This window comes from Daphnia magna, linkage group LG9, assembly GCF_020631705.1.
Source record: "Daphnia magna isolate NIES linkage group LG9, ASM2063170v1.1, whole genome shotgun sequence".
Lineage (NCBI taxonomy): Eukaryota > Metazoa > Arthropoda > Branchiopoda > Diplostraca > Daphniidae > Daphnia > Daphnia magna.
This window is the reverse complement of record NC_059190.1, coordinates 3534206-3552798: the sequence shown is the minus strand read 5'-3', so window position 1 is coordinate 3552798 and position 18593 is coordinate 3534206. Positions and strand designations below refer to the sequence as shown.

The window sequence follows — 18593 nt, the reverse complement described above, 5'->3', positions numbered from 1 at the left end:
TTTTTGCTTTGAAATGGCAATTTTCAACACTCATTTGATCAATTCAAAGATATTAAAATATCTCTACTCATTCACCTTTGTTTTCTTATGAAAAATTTCAACGTACTCTGCGTGAACAAGGTCGAGACGGCAGCACAATAAGTTAGCACTTTTTCAACAAATACAAAATTTTGAAAACAACAAAGAATTAAACACGACCCCACCCCAAAATGGAATGCAGCAAAAAAAATGGATTTGCAGCAACAAAACTTTAACGTTTTCCTTCATTCCTTTGAGAAATCAATTGATTTTAATAGCTAGCTAGTTATTAACTTTCGATATTATATGTATATTGCATATAATTGTCATATATGTAGTCCTCATTGCCCTTAAATTATTTTTAGCTAAATTAGAGAGTCCGTCTCCCCCCGATCTTCGCCATGGAATCACGAAGGCCAGGGCAGAAACTGCAGAAGAATCGATTTATAAAGTCACTTCGAGTCGGTAGCCGCGCCGAACGATGCGCACGTGACCCGGCTGGACTTCCGTAGGGCCGGTACAATGAAAAGAGAACTCGACTGCTTGATGGCCGACGCTCACCTCGAAGCTGAAAAAAAGGAAGAATTTTGAAAAAGAACAAAAATATAACACGAAACAAAGATGTGTGCTTAGTAATTATCCCGAAAGGCTTTTGTTTTCAAATCTCATTACTCAGTGTGAACGTTGACTTCGGGCGCTTTGCCGGCCGCGTTCTGCACGACGAGGAACATTTTAGTGACGAGTTCAATGACGTGGCAAGTCTGCAGAACCAGGTCGCCTTTCCACTTGTTGCCAAACGAAGGAGATAGGACCGACGATTCCGACGACTGTTGAAAATGCAAGCAGCCCGTCTGAAGATTTGCAACACTCGGCGAGGTGTTATCAAACTAAATACCGAGTCGGGAAAGCAAGCCAACAATTGGAGAGGATATACGGATCAGAAACGAGCCTACTGATAGCTTTTTTTTTTATTATTATTTTTTTTTTTAAAGCCAAAAAGACGTAAATTGGGCGGCGAAATGGAGATAGGTGAAAGAAAGAAAACGATGATGGACATACTGATTTGACGTGGAAGACGGCTATGTCGTCCAAGAATGGACTGAGAGAGATGCGGACGATATCAGCCGCTGGAACTCGGTATTTGATGTTCAACGTCCGCTGGTCGAGGATCATCATGGAGCTGGTGGACACGACAAACAGCACTGGAACCAACTGATTGCCATTTGAAAAATATCTAGACATTTCGCTTTCGATGAATTTTCATTACGAAATTGTACCCTGCCCGATGAGCGAGTGATTTTGCTGACGATATCGGCGAAAACGATGTACTGATCTGATGTTTCGTTGACCAGTTTGCGCCATTGGCTGTTTTGGCGCAGACGGACGTAATCGCCCTGGAAGGGATGAGCTACGCTGCGAGCATACGATTCTTTGCGATTTCTAAACAGCAAACTGGCCGTCACCTTTTCTCGCATTCGATTGCGACCGATTTGATCAAAGCCGATTCGATATCGATGACACTATTTTAAAATAAAATGCACAAAGAATTAAAATCATAATTGCAAATTTTCTCCAATAGGGAAAGAATGTGGAGGAGTTAGTTATGCATCCAAAAACATGCAAATTTCCTCCTCTTTTTTTTTAAAACTTACTCTCCAAACGTGATAGAGTTTCTTCAGAATCTGATTAGTGTCACGAAGGAAAAGTGTCACGTTGGGCCATTCACGGCACGTCGGCGACGTCGAAGGCAGCCGGATCGCCAAACGGTTCAAGTATCTTCTCCTCTGCGCGTTTGAAATCGATCAAAGTAAACGAAATTCATAGAAAAAAACCCAAAAAACAAATGCTCGCGGTTCATACATAAAACAGTCGATGATCAAGAACACAAGAGACGCACAAGACCAGACAAAAAAAAAAGATTGATTGTTTGCATACCTTCCATTGAATGTAGGATCTTTCGATGACGAGTACAGCTTCGATCATGCGCCGCCGTTGGCGAAGTTCCAAATATTCGCGCCGCGCCTACACAAATTCGCCACCCAAAAGAGAATAATGAATCATCGGCGGCGATCGCGTGTCGTATCCATCTTACAGACAAGCGCAAAAGGGAGAAGCTGGTAACAAGTACACGAAAACAAAACAACATAGGCAGACACAAAAGGCAGCAACCGGCTAGGATCTATGATAAATTAACGATGTCATAATCATATCTGCTATTTATCAAACAAATTTAAAAATAGACTTGGACAAAGGAAAAGTTTGAAAAAATAAAATAAGGAACCCACCACACTGGAGAGCCTCCACCTCATTCGCCGTAATGGAGCATCAGCCTACGTGGAATTTCACCATTCACGATGGAAATGCAAAAACCGAAACAAAATGCAGCAAAGAGACCGGACCCAAGAGGAAAACAAAGACATTTGTGAATAAACAAATAAAAAAATAAATAAAAAACATTTTTTTTTTTTTTTTAAAGTAACAACAAAATTCTCATGCAACATTCGATATGGCAAGTAGAGCGTGCTTTTGTTTTTGTATTTTCCGTATCCAAAACATGCACGATCCTCGGTTTTTTTCTTTCCTACATTCTACGATATTTTTTTTTGTTTTCTAAATATCCGTAAAGTCAATTCTTTCAGCCGCGATTCCGTTACGATTTTTACAAGTGGACAAGGCAATAATGCCGTCGTGCGTCAAACCAAGCAAGACATTTCAATCCGGTCCCTTGACTTCCCTCTTTTTTTTTTTCTTCTTTTCAAAGAAAATAGATTCTTTAAAAAGTAATGTAACACTTGTTTCCGCTACTCAAATGATATAATAATTTTAAAAACAAAATGTAAAAGAAGAAGAAAAAAAAAAGCTACGCATAACCGCGTTAGGACACTTCCGGTCATGTGAATTTTGAACTTGTTTTCTAGGGCATACTCTACCCCTCCGTTCCAAAACAATGGCCATGCATGCTCACCAATTACGTGCTTCTTTTGTTTTTTATTCTTAAAATAGGAATATAGAATAGTGTTAAAACGATATAGAAAATGTCGTTCAAACCTTGTAACGGCGCCAAGCGGCAGCGATTTTGATTTGGGCTTGTCTTCGTTTGAAAAACAACCATCTAGTAGCCCAGCCTCGGAATGTTTTCTGTATGAGAGTGGCCAGGTCGTTTAACCGGATCCTCCGAAAATCTTCCAACTGCATCAACTGTGAAGGACAAACACAACACGGTTTTTTTTAATTTTTTAGTTGTTTTTACACGATAACAAAATAATGAAGAAACATTTTGCTGATAACAAATGTTTGTTTTTCTCTACCGTCGAATCGTTTTTGATGAACAACATACGCCGCCCGAACGCGTATTCAGTGGCTGAAATGGGCAGATCACGCAAAAGTCGGGCGGCACCTTCGATGGCAACGCCTCCCCAATGGGGCCAGGTGACGGTTGACAACATCTTGTAACGTTGGAGGAACCAGGCGTACGGCTGTCGGAAGGCAAAGCCGTTCTTCTTCACTTGCGCAGTTTCCAGTAAGCTTTTTTTTATTTTTAAAGGTCGTTAATCATTAAAAAGCAAAATGAAATCAAGAAAAGTGCTGCTGGGTTTACCCGAGGTGTCGAATTTGCTGCTGGATCGTCTGCACGTCGAAATGGTGAGGCTGTTTGAAGGCGTTCGGTTTGATACAGCGGACAAAATGTGGGTTCTTCGACCGGAGGCTTCTCATTAGAGCTATAATTGCCATTTTGAATTGGCTGCCCGAGGTGGCCGGACGCCTCAGCGTTGTTCGTCGAGGATTGCCCTCTGGGAAGAGCTCTTTGACGATCGGGTGTGCACATTGGTACATGGATTGCGAAAGGCCGCAAACGAGCAAGTCGCTGTTCTTCTGTAAAAACCCTGCGACGTTGTAAGTCACCCATCCAGCGTAGTGTTTCAATCTTTACGTTTAAACAAAGTAAGGAAAAAAAACCAAAAAAAAACTTAGAAGAAATGAAAGGAAATGTTCTTTTGGGTACGTATATAATTTAAAGCTAACCTGAAGGCATTCATGGCAGTTGAATCGGCGTTCTTGGACAATAGTCCCCAAGCCACTTCGATTTGAATATTATCTTGAAACACCTGTCCAACTCTGCTTAAGAAGGCATCGTCCGAGCCGTTGGTCGATCGTTGGCACTCTTCGTCCATTATCGCTAGCAGCCCCAGATTATGCTAAACAGACAATTGTATACACTGTTTCCTTTTTTTTTTTTCATTTTAACTATCACAGGAATTTTTCGCTTGCAATTTCATACCTTCTCGATCAAGTCGCAAACGGCTAAATTGTCTGGAAACAGAATCGGACTCCATTCGAGGCCTTCTTGCATGTAAATCTCTTGTTCTTCTTTCACGACAATCTCGGTCACGTAGTGCTGCAATTTCTCGTTACAATAATTGATAATGAGCTGCTCGAACCCGTTGACTGGCAGATTTTCGAAGCCGTAAATATCCAATACGCCCAGGATGCGTCGTTTTCCGTGTTGCTTGACCTAGGACGTGCACGACATGCTCGCGGTTATTTATCGGAGAGTAAAAAGACCACGACATTTGACGTGGGGGAAGCAGGAATGGAGAAAAAAAACCTTGATTCTCTCGTTAATGCTGTTAATGATCCAGGTGAAAAGGCGATAATAAAGGGCCTTGCACAGAGTGTCGCGTCCAGTTGTGGCCTCGGCTGCACTCAAGTCAGTCATGACGAAGTCATCCTTCGCGTCCTGGTAAGCCCTGGAAGCGAGGGCAGCTTGAAATCCGACGTCAGACCCATGGCAGCCATCCATCATTTGGTACATATCTAATTAATTGATTGATTGCAATGTAACTTTCGCAAATTCTATTGGAGCCCTTCCCACATTAGAAATGCATTCAAACCTCTGCCGACCATGGAAGCCGATGTGGAAAGGAGACTGGTGCGCTGCTGTAAGAGGAGTTGCTGAGGCTGTGAATGCGATTGGTGATTATTTCCGAGAAATGTGCGCGACGTTGTTGAATCGCGCGGTAGAGTCGAATCCCTGGAAAAGCAATTGGCACCTCCGCCACCTCCGACGGCCATGCCGTGCGCATCCATTGCTGAACAACTGACCGAATACGTCCGATAGAGCAAGGCACTTCGAAGTTCTTCTGCCGGAATCATCAACAATGTCGCAACCTCTTCCAATTCTGGAATTCCATAGGCAAAAGAACCGTTATTGCATCATTTTAAATTTGTTTTTGTCTTGTTTTCACATATTCCCGGGACGTACCGTAGTCGTTGTTGATGCTGCATCCTTCCGTTCCGTCGATATTACTCACCGGAGTGAATATCAAATTGCCTAATTTCAAGACGGCGGCTACGATCCGGAATATGTTGACAATATCCTCGGCCGAAAACCCCACCGATTCCAAGGCTTTCTGCACGTTGAGAGGCATTTTATTTAGTTATCGTAGGTTTTGCAATCATTCCTGATTGATACCTTGGTGTTGAAGAATTCATCCTTGTCACTCTGGTGCCAAACAGACGGATTTGAATGGTTATTCCGCAAGTAGAGATAATTTTCCGTGTTCCTTTGTAATTTGAGGGATTCTATTTTGTACCATTTGGAACAAATAATTTTTATTTGTAGAAAAAGAAAGCGCAGTAAAAAAAAAATGAATAATGTATGTGTTGTAATACTTAGAAGTTGCACGTCAGCCCCAGCGAGCAGCTGGAAGAAAATGTGGAAATTCCGTTCGCCTGGGTGCTGAACTGTTACGCGGGACTAAACGGAGTTAATGAGTGAATTGACCTGTTTATTCGTATCTTGATTGCATTAGTTTAATATCATGACATCGTACCTTTTCTAATAAATCTGTTAGAATGGAGGAAAAGAGAAAACATTTTTATTAGGAAATTTTCATGCGAATGATCGTGATCTAAAGATTTAAAATTACAATGAGTGATGAGTCCACCAACAGGTTCTCCTTTGTAATCAAACTCCAGTTCGATGTACTTCCCCTAAAAATGAAGGCAAACAAAAATCACAGAGAATTAATGGAAATTTTCGATAACACGAAAAAGCCGAAGTTACAAAACGGGACGAGTTGTCATTATGAAGGGATTTAGCGTTCCCAAACGCTTCGAGGACGGGGTTGCAGAGTAGAAGTTGCTGTCGCACCGTTTCCAGTTCTTTGGATTTCCCCGTTGCAAACCCTAAATATTGTAAGATGAGCTTGGAGGCTTCAGTTTTGCCCGATCCACTCTCGCCAGTAATGACGATGACTTGGTCGCTGTAGAAGTCTCGCAATGACCGCCAAGCATGATCAGCAAGGGCATACCTGTAACAATTATTTGTTAATTTAATTGTTTTTTTTTTGATTATTTTTAATTTTTGAAATAAACTTTTAGTTCTATTTACAACCAATAGATGGCAGCAGGGCTTTAACCGATATGTTGTTTTTTTTAGAATCTCGTTTTAATTGACTCAGTAGATTGGAAGATAAATTTTAAGATAGCATTGGCGATGATTAGTGTAATTACTACTTACACATGAGGTGGTAACTGAGAAATGGCGACCGTGCGTAATTTGTAGTCGGCGATCGCTTGTTCCGTGTACTGTGCCAGGGGTTTGTAAGGGTTTATGGACAGCAAAATATTGCCTATGTAAGTCTTCCGAACCGATAAATTCATCAGTGCCAGAGGAAAGAGAAAAGCCCCAGAAAAAGCGGAATAAAGGAAAAAGAGAAAGCGAAAGAAAAGAAGAAAACAAAAGAGAAACAGAGGATTAGTTAATTAGCGTATAAAGTCTGTGTTGAAGACTGAATTCCTGGACAATGAATTCAATTTGTAAATGAAAAATAGAAACTTACATAGATGTGATCGCTTTTAAATCTGGACAGCAAGTTGGCCAGAAGTGAGTCTTCAGTTAAAGGGTCCAAGGAAATACAGTCGGGCAAGTCCGCCTGCAATAGATATGGTCGATCAACTGGTCAGTTAATTCTAAAACACTTGCGTTGCCGAATTCAATCCGTACCGCAGGATCAACAAATGGAGCGACAGAAGCATCGGTGATTCGCGTTCTACTGCAGTTGCGCGACACTTTGTTCCTCGATAACATCGTTTGGATTGACGGCAGTAAAGCGGCGATCTGCTCCGGAGTCGACGGCTGCGATTGGGTAGCAGAGTTCGTCACAACAACTTCTACTACTTCCGGCAAGCTAACGAGGGCGTTGGACAAAGATCCTGGGCTGTGTTGATGCCGGCTCCCAGGACTTAGGAGTCGGTGTCCGCTTCGAGCAGTGGGAGCAGCAGCGGATGCCCCCCCGGCTCGAACGACGTCTCGGCATTCAGAGTCCGCGCAGCTGCTGCCGACATCCGACGAAGAGGTGGAATCCACTTTTGAAACCGTTTCAAAGGTAGTCGGCTGGACACTAGGAGGTTCACCGCCGTGATGCGCCCTCCGGTGTGATTTTGTTCGCCTTCCTCCCCCGTCGTCGTCGTCGCTTCCGTCCGACCGTTAACTGGGACTTTACCCGCCCGTAGCTTTCACTCGACTGGCCTGGCCGGGGCTTTCCAGTACGTTCACGTCTGTACAGGCGCACGCACAATCACCAATCACCGAAATCCCTTTCCGTCGGTCAGCACCTCCGTCACTACCTACGTCATAGGAGACAAGGTACAGTGTGTAAGTTACACATATGATGAAGATAAGTCGGCTCAGGGATTAACTTGTTTTTTTTTGTGTTTTTTTACGGTATATATTTACACATGCACCCGTGTACATGATAGGACTCTTTGGCGTCATCCAATAACCCTATAAGACGCCACTTACTCTGTACCATAACGAACGATGTTTCTGCTCTTTCGTACCTTTTTATTCCACCATTTACATGCGAAATTTTCTTAAAATGATATGCAATAATTAACCCAATTTTCGCGATTTAACGACGCATCGTAACAATTGCTAACGACATGGAAAGAGATCAGTAGTAAAACGTAAGTCATTAAAAGATATTCTGTCTCTCGAACATGTCCAGTACAAATGACGATTGAAATGTCAGAGTTTGTTCTATCGCTCGTGTGCACACCTTTGGGTAGTGGAGGGTAAGCCAGGTCTTTTTAAAAGGATTCGTTTTACGTTCGCTAGCGTAAGAAGTAGCGTGAAGGCTCTGTGGCGGTATGCGTCCACATGCAGGAGTCGAGAAGCAACACAAAAAGTGGGGTGGTTGGAGATGGGAGGGACAGAAACAAAGCTGGAAGAGAGAGAAAAGAAATAACTGCAAAGGAATCATTTTCGGATCGATAAACGGCAGCGAAAATTTCACGCTAGACGTGATCAGCCAGAAGGCGGTTGCATTGCGATGTTACGATAGTACTTTTCCCTTTTCTTGTATTGTAGTTATCCTACCGATGTCTTTCTTGTAAATCAAACAAGTCGACTATACACAGCCCAACTTTTTTGTTTGTTTCTCTTTTCTACCAAACAAAAGAGCGCAAGATTACTTGTACTGATTTTTTCCGCTAAACTAGTTCTGACTGGATCAGAAACTATCACAAATATGAGGGAGGATATAAAAAAAAAAAAAGGCCCTCTCCCCCCCCCCTTCAATCTTTAATGCAAGATCGATGTGGTCTTTGTCGTAGACCCAAAAGAACCAAGTCAATCGATTTCAAGCGGAATGAATTGTGGTCAGTCTACAAATACCGAATCCACTCTATTATTACTGGAGGATTGGCCTAAGGCACTGGTGCGGGTACATAACATTCGTTTAAATAGGTTGTTGATAAGAGAAAACTCGTTTCTAATTGATTGATCCTCTAGGTGGATTGTAGTCCATCAGCGCAACGGTGACAAAATAACAGTATAGGGCATTGGTGTGCGCACCAACTCACACACACTCGCCAAACAGGAATGTTGAGTCTAATCCAGATAAGTAACTGGTATTGATTCGCACCTATGTGGACTGTACGTAGATGAAAGGCGACGGTACAAACACATGACATACAAACCCCCCCAACAAATAGACGAATTAAAAAAAAAATTATAATAATAACACATTTAACTCAAAGATGGACCGATAATTGCTTCGTTGACTATCGATCCGTGCAGGCGGAATCATCTTGAAAAAATTCTTTTTTTTTTACTTACTGCTACTGGTCTTTACGGTACAACGAGTAGTGCTTCAACATCAGTAATATAGTTGGCAGTTGAAGGCAAGCAGCAGCAAACGGGATGTTATTCCATGTGTGTGTCTGCACGCTTACCAACTAGAGAGGGGGGGAGGGGGGTTGGGTGTGTCGGAGATGTGTGTGAGCGCCTTGTTCGGCAGAAGGGTGTATGACTATCGATTTGTGAAGACCCAAGCGACTTTGCCTCTGTCGCCATCGAGTTCCTCTAGCCGCTGCCCGATTCGACTCTCTTGTTTCTCTATGTAGTTCTATCGCTTTCCTCCCCCCACTGACTGACTCGTCTGCTGGGGCAACCTTAAGTCTTCTTCAGTACCCTTTCAATATTGCATTCCATTATCCAATATAGGAATAGAAGACAGCCCCCCCCCCCACCCTACTTCTCGCTTTCTCCACCTCACCACCTCGGCAAAAATACTCCATGCACTCGTCTTCCTTCCGCTCCCACTCTGTCATTCTCCAGAGACAATTCAATTACAATCACAAATCCTGTACGACTGAGATATACAGACACAATCGTCGCCCTTTATTATTTTTCTGTTCATCTCGTGTCTAAATTACCTGATTGACAAGTTGCATCAATTCATTTCAGCCGATTGATGGTGAAATCACCAGAACCACAGGCTCAGCATCCAGCAGTTAAACCGACCGATTGGTGGATTGGGTTATCCAAGATCACACAGAGCATCTTGAATAGATATCTGATTACGGCGTAACCATGTTGCACAGATCTATACACTAATGCAAGCGTTTGAGCAGCCTTTCACTCGGCACTTTTGTTCTTACACACTTGAATGCAAGTGCAAAAATGTTCGATGTCTGCCTCTGTTGCTATCGCTTTTATTACTGTTGGATCACTAAATAGCTACTGCTGCCACTGATCGGCTTTTCGACCGATGATCTATGTACATACACTGACATCCGTGCACGCGAGGAGAACCTGTGTGTTTCGCCCATGTCTAGGTCACATTTTTCTCACAACGACAGTCCAACGCGAGGTCGACGCATGCTCACTGCTCTGGACGCCATTGACGCAGACGCCACAAGAAGTAAAAGTGTTGGTGATGGCAATTGGCACCTTTGAACATCTTTTACGTGTCGTCTGCGCGCTCGCCCAGTGTTTCAAATGATCGAATTTTACAAAGAAAATAATTAATTTTCAATTTTTATTCGATTTACGCTGTAAATTTTAACTCAATATATTTTTAGGTCTTACGGATGCTAATGATCAAACTGCTTGCAGAAGATTCTCGCTTGAGCTATTTCAACAAATGTATTGACATTTTCTTAACTGAACAATTCATTCAAGTCAAACGGTGGTCATCATTTACTTTTACATGAATCGACGATCAGTTATAAATGAATCAAAAGGAGGAGGCTATTTCTAAGGACAATCAGACTGGATTGCATCGGAGTGGTGTTTGAGGGAGGGGAAAAGAGACTTAACGACGAAGAACAGCACGATAGGAGCCGATCAGGAGGCATTCGTTCCTAAAGATTTTTCTCGTAAAGTTACTTTCAGTCAAGGAATTTTCCAGAGAAAATCATTCAAACAGGGTTTGAAAATAAAAAAAAAAAAGAAAGGAAAGGAAAAGAAAAACGAAACAAAAAAAAAAAAAAAACAATAAAATATATGGCTCCTATTTATCAAAATAATAAATACATCAGTTAACTGAACATCATCTGAGAGGGTTTCTTTTCACTGAAGAAGTTTCTTAGAATCACAACCTGGCCAATTAATATAACAATAATGGCTACAGTCTCTCCTACTGCCCATAGGAAGACCCTTTCATTCAGATCTTCAGCCCGCTTACGACCCTGAGACTCTCTTAACCGATGATGGGTTTGATAATCAACTACTTTGTTCAAGTTCTCATGGAGGGAATGAGATGATGATTCCATCTAAATAAAACCAAATGGGAAATTGATAATGAGTCATTATTAAAGGGACTTTGGGTGTACCTGAGTCATAGCAGTCAAATGTTCACCAAGACCTGGTAAAGGATCTTCTGTTCCAACTTGCCAATCAACATAGACCAGTTTGTGGGAAAATGTTGAAAATTCATTAGAAAAGCATGCTGCGTAAACACCTCTAACATCAGCTTTCTTTGAAAATGAATCATACTGTTTTTTCACTTCTCTGTACAATACTTCCTTGTTGGGTGCAATTAGTTCAAAATCAATGTCATAATGGCCACCTGTCACAACCTATGCACGGCAAAGATGTGTTTTAGAAAGAACAAATCACAAAGATCAGTTTCAGCGTTACCTGAAATTCAACTGTAAAATCCGTGCCCGATTCGATCTCTTCGTAGAAACATTCTTTTGCGTTATCAGGTAATTCAAAAGTTAGTTCTACAGTTAACGAGACGGAAATGCACAAGAAGAAAAAGAAAAGTGATTTCACACTTTGATGACTGTTCATTTTAGTTCAAGATTGCCGGTAAGGGCGTAATATCTTTAGTTTTGGAAATCGGAATTAGAAGAAAACACTTGGCGGTTTCTGATATCCCCACGTCACCTTACGCTGTTTGACAAGTGGAAAAATTCAGTTTGCAACGCCATCTAGTTAGCGGTACATCCAGCAAAAAAAGTGAACAATTACTGACTTCAGTTAACGAAATTGGTATTCACCTACCACCTAATTTACTTTGCTGTATGAAACATAACAGGTTGGGCTACCTCCTCACCAGCCATAAAGGTTTTCTAGCTAAATAATCATGGGACAAGCTAGTGGTAAAACAGGGTAACATATTGTATACGAAGACTTTTAGGGTGGTTTAACCAGGTTGAACTCCTCGGTTCTAGCCAACGAGTAAAGCCATTGCCAGTGGTAATGAATCAATTTCACGTTTCCCAATCGGAGACATCATTGCCTTCGAAACACTAAAACGTATCTTTCAGGGATAACCCTTAAGGAAATCCAATTCTACTTTTGCTACTGTCTAGCTTTTATGTAAATTTAATTTGTATTTCTTGTAAAACTATGTGAAATTTTCACAAATTGATTCACGTATGCTACGCAGTTCCTATTGAACGAACACGAAGTGAGGAAACGCCTTTTGCAGTTTGATAAGATATAGTTATATTTGCCAAACCAAGAACACCACCACGTCTCACGATAAATTTACTTGATATTCCAGATAATAGCAACTGTACTCAGCAGCCTAATGGCACATGGCTGCAATACGGTAAATAATCAATTGCACCTCCTACCATCCAGCGTGGGACTAGCATGGTCTCATTCCATTTGACCTCCATTACGTGTATTTTGGGGAGGCATTTTTTCTTCTGAAGAATTCGTAGTGTTATCATACGGTAAGCTTCTTTACCAGATGCTAAAACAACGCGTTATTACCTTTTTCTGTACGTCTGCTGGAGACGAACAGCATGGACGTTTGTGTTTCTCTTATGTTATAGGTCTTATTCTTATCCTAGTGAATATATAATTTTAAATAGAATCCCTAAACATTGCACGTTACAACGATTTCGTGAATTTTTCAGATGTTGTTTATTAAAAAGTGCGTTAATAAAAAAGGGTTGTTGAAAGAAGCCGAAAATACATGGCATCCAAATTTTTCCGAAGCAAAATTTGCACCAAAAATAACATTAGATTACAACACATTTTACCAGTTGAGCACGAACACTGAGCTTCCTCTAATTTGGGACTTTCTTATCAGCTTTAGGGAATTCGCCATTCACCTGTCTGTTTCGACACATTTTTTTGAGCTGTTCAATTTGATTAACTTTTCACGGGGAATAGAGGTTCTGGGATTCTCCTCTTAATTCCCGACTTGATTCCTCAAACAGCCGATGATTGAGGCAACAAAGGTAAAACATTTTAATTTGACAAGAAGATGATCTGCATAGAAAAAAAGAAGTTGGGCGGTATCCTTTAAGGGATAAAAAAGGGGGGACGTCAGCTGTTGTGAGAAATAACAAAAAGGGAGGTTTAAAAAAAAAAATAGCACATTTTTTGCACACAGGGAAGTCTTTTGCCACGGAGTAGATTTGACCCACTTTGTCTACAGTAATGCTAGTTTTTTTCTAAAATTTGCACTGGGTCGCGATGTGGTCTTGTTATTTCATTGCTTGACAAGTTGCTGTTAATGGTCGTGAAATGCAACGATACTAAAGAATACTTTTGCTCAAAATGTCTAATTTTGTCCACCATTTCTATGTTGTGTTTCCTTATTGGCTTGATTCCAACAGTAATTTCACCCATGAATGTTTTGTTCTTTAAAATTTAGGACAACAGTCTATTAAATGCTATTTAAATTATTATTAACGTACTTTCTTTTGTTTTCTTTTTGTTGTTTTTTTTTTTTTCTTTTTTTTTTTTTTTTTTAGGCCTACAAGAACACTAAAGTTGTCACATTTGCTGTTAATATTTTCTGTCTGCTAGTTTGGTTTCTTCCGCCTGTCGTGATCTTCTACTCACTTCCACGAAAAATTGAAACCTTTTGATCCTCCACGGAATCATTCCAAACTTTTGACTGCGCCATACGTGGGTATAATGATGTGCTGGAATAGACGTGCTCCAAAAGGGATTTTGACAAGTTATTCGGTAGACTACACTGTACACAGGACGAAGCAATGATGCAATTGTTTTGACACTTTTGCAACTTTCCTGGGATGATACGGAATCTTGGAACATTTGGCGGTTAAAGAAAATCATATTCTGAAGAAGTACGTATGCCAGCTGTGATCTCGCCAATTCATCAAATCAAACTGTAAGAAAGAAATCAAGCAGAAGTTTAGCTTAGTCTGTTATCAAACACATGTTTTATAATTTAAATAATTTGAGAAATGATTGTTCTTTCCTTTGATACTCAAAACCACGTTGTTGTTTGAAAAAGAACGAGGACCGCTTGTCTAGACGAACTCGCATGTGGCTCATGATGTTCTTCCGATTGATCTGAAAATTGAACGAAAAGGCGAATATTTGATCGAATGCACTGTGGTCATCTTAGAACAAGTAATCCATTGTCAACCTTTGAAAATTGCTTTTGCAGGCACGAAACAGCTGTGTCAAACAAACGTCGCGGAGAAGATGTCCAGTGCATTTTAATAGTGATCTTTGAAAAAACTTGGTAAGAGCAGACGTCGGGCTAAAGAAGCACGGACTAGTGTTGTGAAAGAACCAGTGCTTTCAGTGGTAGCAAGACAACTGTAGAGCAGTGACCTAGTAATACGTATTTATACCTTTTTTCGTTGAAAAAGGGAATTTGCCTCACTTCGTGTAACACAGTTTCATGAAATTGTGCTAGGGGGCTTTAAAAATTCCCATGCACGCTATAGTTGGGCCCAAAAGGCTGGCAGATAGCGGATCAGTGGGCAAGTCGACAACATGTTCGAGTTTTTTTAGTTTTTTTTGCGTCGGGCAATGGACGTCCTCCCACGACCGCACAGAGAAACTTCCCGTAAGAGAATATAGACTATTAAATGACGAAAACTTATTGCACGAATTTGATCTCATTTCTTGACCGAATTTCCCAGACTCTGTTTAGAATTTTGCGTTCGGAACGTCATGGCTTTAGAAGACATCTTGATGCCGTCGTCAGCTTCAGCTGCGTTACTATTGTCTTTCTTGGAATACAGAATACATAATTGGTTGTCGAAAATCAGGTCCGCGATAGCCCGTAAAAAGTGGTCCATTGCTAAGTCTTGTTACCATCCCTTGTGTGTTATGAAATAATAAGATTTAGTGAAGAAACCTAAATCTTTTTTCTCCCTTCTTACCTAATATACTCACTGTTTGTCTATGCGGTATGCAACAGTGACAGCTGAATACTAAAGCCTTTTTTTCATAAGTAGGATTTTATATCATAAAAGATTGTCAGATGAATTAAGCGGAACGGTTGGTTTTTAGCTACTGGGGAATTTTATTGTCATAAGACGTTTCTTCAAGACATTTTTTATTGTACTGAATAATCGTCATGTTTGAAATAGAAAACTGAAACCCCCTGTTTTCTTTCTGACCTGGAATTCAGCTTATGTCCAATATGGCATTATGACATACCGTAACTCATAAAAACTATCCCATTTGGAAATAAACGTGGTCGATTTCGTGCCGTTACTTCCAAATAATCGACCGCAAATAGCTTTCGATCCATCAACCTACTTTAAGTATATGAAACTGCTGGGTTTCCAAACTTGCAGAACGCACGATACAATTTAATCGATTTTATCAACTCGACTGTGACATTGCTTAGTAGGAAATCAAGAGAATTAAAGCGAATGTAACTGAGACCATTTGAAGCTAGAATCGAAGTTTTATTTTATAGGCTGGTAAACAAGGGAGGCAAGTTAATTACAAAACAAAGCCGAGCGTTTATTAATTGAGGCAAACAGTAAAAAATAGGAAAAAACCTAATACATTTGATGCCAAGCAATCGACTTTGGGATAAAGTCCGGAAAACCTCAATAACCGTCGTCTGGAGAACGGACATCATCGATTTTGAGTATCATCTTAACCACTTGAGTGGCAAGAAGAATCTGTTGTTTCTTGCTATGAAGCGTTTCAATGACGTGTTGCTCTTTCATATCTTCAAGAAGAAAAATTATTTAGATACTCGTTTACTTTTATTATTGCATCAACTTACCAGCTGTGCCTTTGCAAAGACAGTCGATTCCAAGAGCAGGGTTATTTTCTGCCACTTGACGAGATTTAATTTCGGTTAAAGTGTGAATAGGATTAAGACCGGAGTTTTCAGCCAGAGCAAGGGGAATTGATTCCAATGCATCTGCAAACGCTCGGAATGGATACTGCTCCAGAGTTTTGATCTGATGGGAAAATAATACCGTAAAACTATGCTAGAAAAAATCGCAGATTAAAAAACTAACCGCATCAGCTTCCTTAGCTACCGCAATCGCACAGGAGATTTCTGGAGCTCCACCACCATACACAATGCGGTTATCACGAACCAAATTACGAACGACGCAAAGAGCATCATGGATACTGCGCTTGGCTTCTTCAACAATCTAAATAGAAATAGCATTTCATAAAAATCAAATTAACTTGTAAAATTGTAAGCACTTCCATTATTGCGACTCGCTGACAAGCAACGAATCTACGAAAGAGTGTCTAGTACTATTAATTTTGCATGGTGTCTGGCTAAGAATCTCAGGGTTCAAGACTCCTAGAATTTTTCCTTGCTATGTGCGAAGCGATGAGTAGGATTTACCATTTTATTGCCACCGCGAATAAAGATGGTTACAGCCTTTGAATTGGTGCATTCTTCGATGACCAGCATGCGATCCTTAGTTGTGCCAAAGCAAAGTTCCTTGACAACGCCTGCGTAACCAAGTTTGTCCGGAGTGAGTTCTTCGAATCGTGGGACAATACGCCCTCCGGTGGCGATGGCAATCAACTCAATCTCGGGTCCTCCAACCCAACGGACGGCTGGAAGCTCGCGCTGAAGAAGCATATGGTTTGCTTCATCGTCAAAACCCCACTGGCAAATTGCTAGACCAGCACCCGAATCTTTAACCTGCCAAGCAACGGAGAGATCGATGAAATACGGTTTGCTTTTTGATGTAGGAATAAATTTTAATTACCTGCTGAACCATTTCTTCGAATTTCTCATGTTCATACTTCCGTAAATTCTTGTAGTCTTCAACCGAAGTTACATCCAGCTTATGCTTGGTTTTAGGTTTAGGGGGCTCGAAAGGACAGGTAAGAATGGCAATTTTCACATTTCTCAAAACCTAGACAGAATGCATGATTCAATTATAGAAACCAGAATAAAAAATGTGTCATCTGTATCAGTGTGAACCAAACGTATGTATTAGTTGGCCAATGGTTCGAGATGACTATTGTATAGCACGCTTGTTACACAGACCAAAGTCACCTTCAACTATGGCCTGCTTTATTACGTGCAACAGTCTTTGAGCAGAAGTCTTACCTTAGGCATTTGAGGATGAGAGAAGTCCTTGTCAACAATCACACCTTTAACTAACATGGTATCCTCAAGCTGACCACCGACTTTGGTCTCCACTTTGATCAATTCAAAGTTTACATCACGGGTTTCCATATCAGCAACCGCTAATACAGCATTAACCGCGATTTCGGCCATGTGTCGATGGCACTTATTAATGATTTTCGAACCAAGTGTAGTCATCGCCGTTTGAATAAGTGGTTCCAAATTGTTCACGTCCAAAGGAAAAGTCTCGGCACTCCGTTCGAGGCTTTGGATAGCACAACGTGCAGCCATTTCAAATCCATCGGCAATACGGATAGGATGTACACCTTTGTCCAGCAAGTGTTCCGCCTTCTCCAAGAGAGCTCCGGCTAGAACTAATATAGAAAAGAAGACGTTAATTTGTTTGTCAGTACTTCCACCAAGGTTTACTGCTTAAGCAGAAAATATTTCAAGATGTCTAGTACTATTAATTTTGCATGGTGTCTGGCTAGGAATCTCAGGTTAGAAGACTCCTAGAATTTTTCCTTGCTTTGATAATCAATATATAATCGGGACCTACCTACAACCCCAGTAGTTCCATCACCAATTTCATCATCCTGAGATTGAGACAGTTGAACCAAAAGTTTTGCAATTTGATGGTCTACATCCATCATCTTGAGAATAGTGGCTCCATCATTAGTGATAGTAATATCACCATCAGCTGAGACCATTAGTTTGTCCAAACCCTTTGGCCCCAAAGATGTTCGGAGTGTACTCGCAACTGTTCTTGCTGCTAAAATATGAGACTAAAAGCACAGACAAATTACAGTTAGCATCATGTCACTTATGCTTAAACATGATGGAACATTTGAATGACCCTTGTCTTTTCTGCAGGTTTATGCTGATTTCATGCAAATATTTAGCAAATAACTCGGAATGGAATTACTTTTGCACAGATCCTCATTACTTCAAACAAGAGTGTGGATCAATAATATGCTCAAATTTGCAACAAAACCACTGCAGGGTTGAGTTCAACATAAAAAATGTCGAATTTAAAAGGGAAATTGACTATGAATGAGTTTTTGTCTTCCAAAATTTTCTGCTACTTTATGAAGACCAGTTAAAATTAAACTTCACAGGATGCAAATGCAAATAGGTGAACAGGGGCTTACTTTAATAGCTGCGTTACCGGTAAGTCTTTTCTGTCTATCTTGGTCTTTGATGATAATAAACGGCCTTCCATACTCATCGAACGCTAAAGCTCCCATCGAGGCCATTTTCGGTCGAAAGTTTTAAGTTTTGCGACCAACGATGTCCAAGATACGATAGGATGAGAGCACTCTCTTTCGAAGTACCAAATCGTATGACTAGACGGAAAACGAAACCTGGCTGACAAAGAGGTATGCTTTCAACCTCGTGACAGCTACGTTGGGCGTGTAGCGGACGAAAAAAATCATCCGACAGTGCCAGACTTATAAAATCTTTTTTTTACGTGGATTTTTTTTTAGG

General features: G+C 40.8%; 3 protein-coding genes and 1 long non-coding RNA gene across 9 annotated transcripts; 1 reads left to right on the top strand and 3 right to left on the bottom strand.

Moving 5' to 3' along the window:
* Window positions 1-64: 64 nt before the first annotated feature.
* On the bottom strand, window positions 65-10234 carry LOC116930607 (unconventional myosin-Ia). Of its 6 annotated transcripts, none has more exons than XM_032937974.2 (25): window positions 9742-10234; window positions 7028-7650; window positions 6864-6956; window positions 6542-6663; window positions 6086-6332; window positions 5949-6012; window positions 5853-5866; window positions 5692-5776; window positions 5492-5601; window positions 5282-5429; window positions 4911-5198; window positions 4625-4833; window positions 4298-4531; window positions 4042-4214; window positions 3617-3943; window positions 3327-3543; window positions 3067-3216; window positions 2304-2348; window positions 2111-2197; window positions 1954-2040; window positions 1671-1802; window positions 1296-1538; window positions 1078-1230; window positions 691-905; window positions 65-586 (listed from the first exon to the last, which is right to left on the bottom strand). In XM_032937974.2, the coding sequence occupies exons 2-25, from the start codon at window positions 7109-7111 to the stop codon at window positions 463-465; spliced, it is 3651 nt and encodes a 1216-aa protein (XP_032793865.2). In that variant the 5' UTR covers window positions 7112-7650; window positions 9742-10234; the 3' UTR covers window positions 65-462. The 6 variants fall into 6 exon arrangements, with proteins under 6 accessions (XP_032793865.2, XP_032793866.2, XP_032793867.2 ...); XM_032937975.2 differs by having other exon boundaries at window positions 691-845; XM_032937976.2 differs by lacking the exon at window positions 2111-2197 and having other exon boundaries at window positions 9742-10233.
* Window positions 10235-10434: 200 nt separating this feature from the next.
* Window positions 10435-11720, bottom strand: LOC116930657 (transmembrane emp24 domain-containing protein 3). Its single transcript, XM_032938057.2, has 3 exons — window positions 11450-11720; window positions 11143-11388; window positions 10435-11082 (listed from the first exon to the last, which is right to left on the bottom strand). Exons 1-3 carry the CDS (start codon window positions 11603-11605, stop codon window positions 10849-10851), a joined length of 636 nt encoding a protein of 211 aa, XP_032793948.1. The 5' UTR covers window positions 11606-11720; the 3' UTR covers window positions 10435-10848.
* A 103-nt stretch (window positions 11721-11823) lies between these two features.
* On the top strand, window positions 11824-15543 carry LOC116930675. Its single transcript, XR_004398491.2, has 3 exons — window positions 11824-12498; window positions 13531-14603; window positions 14680-15543. It is a non-coding gene; the product is annotated as an uncharacterized LOC116930675 (long non-coding RNA).
* LOC116930626 (T-complex protein 1 subunit epsilon) lies at window positions 15436-18511 on the bottom strand. Its single transcript, XM_032938011.2, has 8 exons — window positions 18257-18511; window positions 17665-17890; window positions 17088-17479; window positions 16741-16890; window positions 16368-16673; window positions 16027-16164; window positions 15786-15966; window positions 15436-15728 (listed from the first exon to the last, which is right to left on the bottom strand). The coding sequence occupies exons 1-8, from the start codon at window positions 18359-18361 to the stop codon at window positions 15604-15606; spliced, it is 1623 nt and encodes a 540-aa protein (XP_032793902.2). The 5' UTR covers window positions 18362-18511; the 3' UTR covers window positions 15436-15603.
* Window positions 18512-18593: the final 82 nt, after the last annotated feature.

Coding starts and splice junctions, on each gene's coding strand:
- LOC116930607 (XM_032937974.2), bottom strand. CDS start 7,111: ATGTTATCGAGGAACAAAGTGTCGCGCAACTGCAGTAGAACGCGAATC. Junction 3,544..3,616: donor CAGCAAATTCGACACCTCGG/GTAAACCCAGCA, acceptor AATAAAAAAAAG/CTTACTGGAAACTGCGCAAG. Junction 906..1,077: donor CCGTCTTCCACGTCAAATCA/GTATGTCCATCA, acceptor CTCGGTATTTAG/TTTGATAACACCTCGCCGAG.
- LOC116930657 (XM_032938057.2), bottom strand. CDS start 11,605: ATGAACAGTCATCAAAGTGTGAAATCACTTTTCTTTTTCTTCTTGTGC. Junction 11,389..11,449: donor ATTTTACAGTTGAATTTCAG/GTAACGCTGAAA, acceptor TGCCGTGCATAG/GTTGTGACAGGTGGCCATTA. Junction 11,083..11,142: donor ATTTGACTGCTATGACTCAG/GTACACCCAAAG, acceptor GGTTTTATTTAG/ATGGAATCATCATCTCATTC.
- LOC116930626 (XM_032938011.2), bottom strand. CDS start 18,361: ATGGCCTCGATGGGAGCTTTAGCGTTCGATGAGTATGGAAGGCCGTTT. Junction 16,674..16,740: donor TCGAAGAAATGGTTCAGCAG/GTAATTAAAATT, acceptor GTTGCTTGGCAG/GTTAAAGATTCGGGTGCTGG. Junction 15,729..15,785: donor TCTTTGCAAAGGCACAGCTG/GTAAGTTGATGC, acceptor TTCTTCTTGAAG/ATATGAAAGAGCAACACGTC.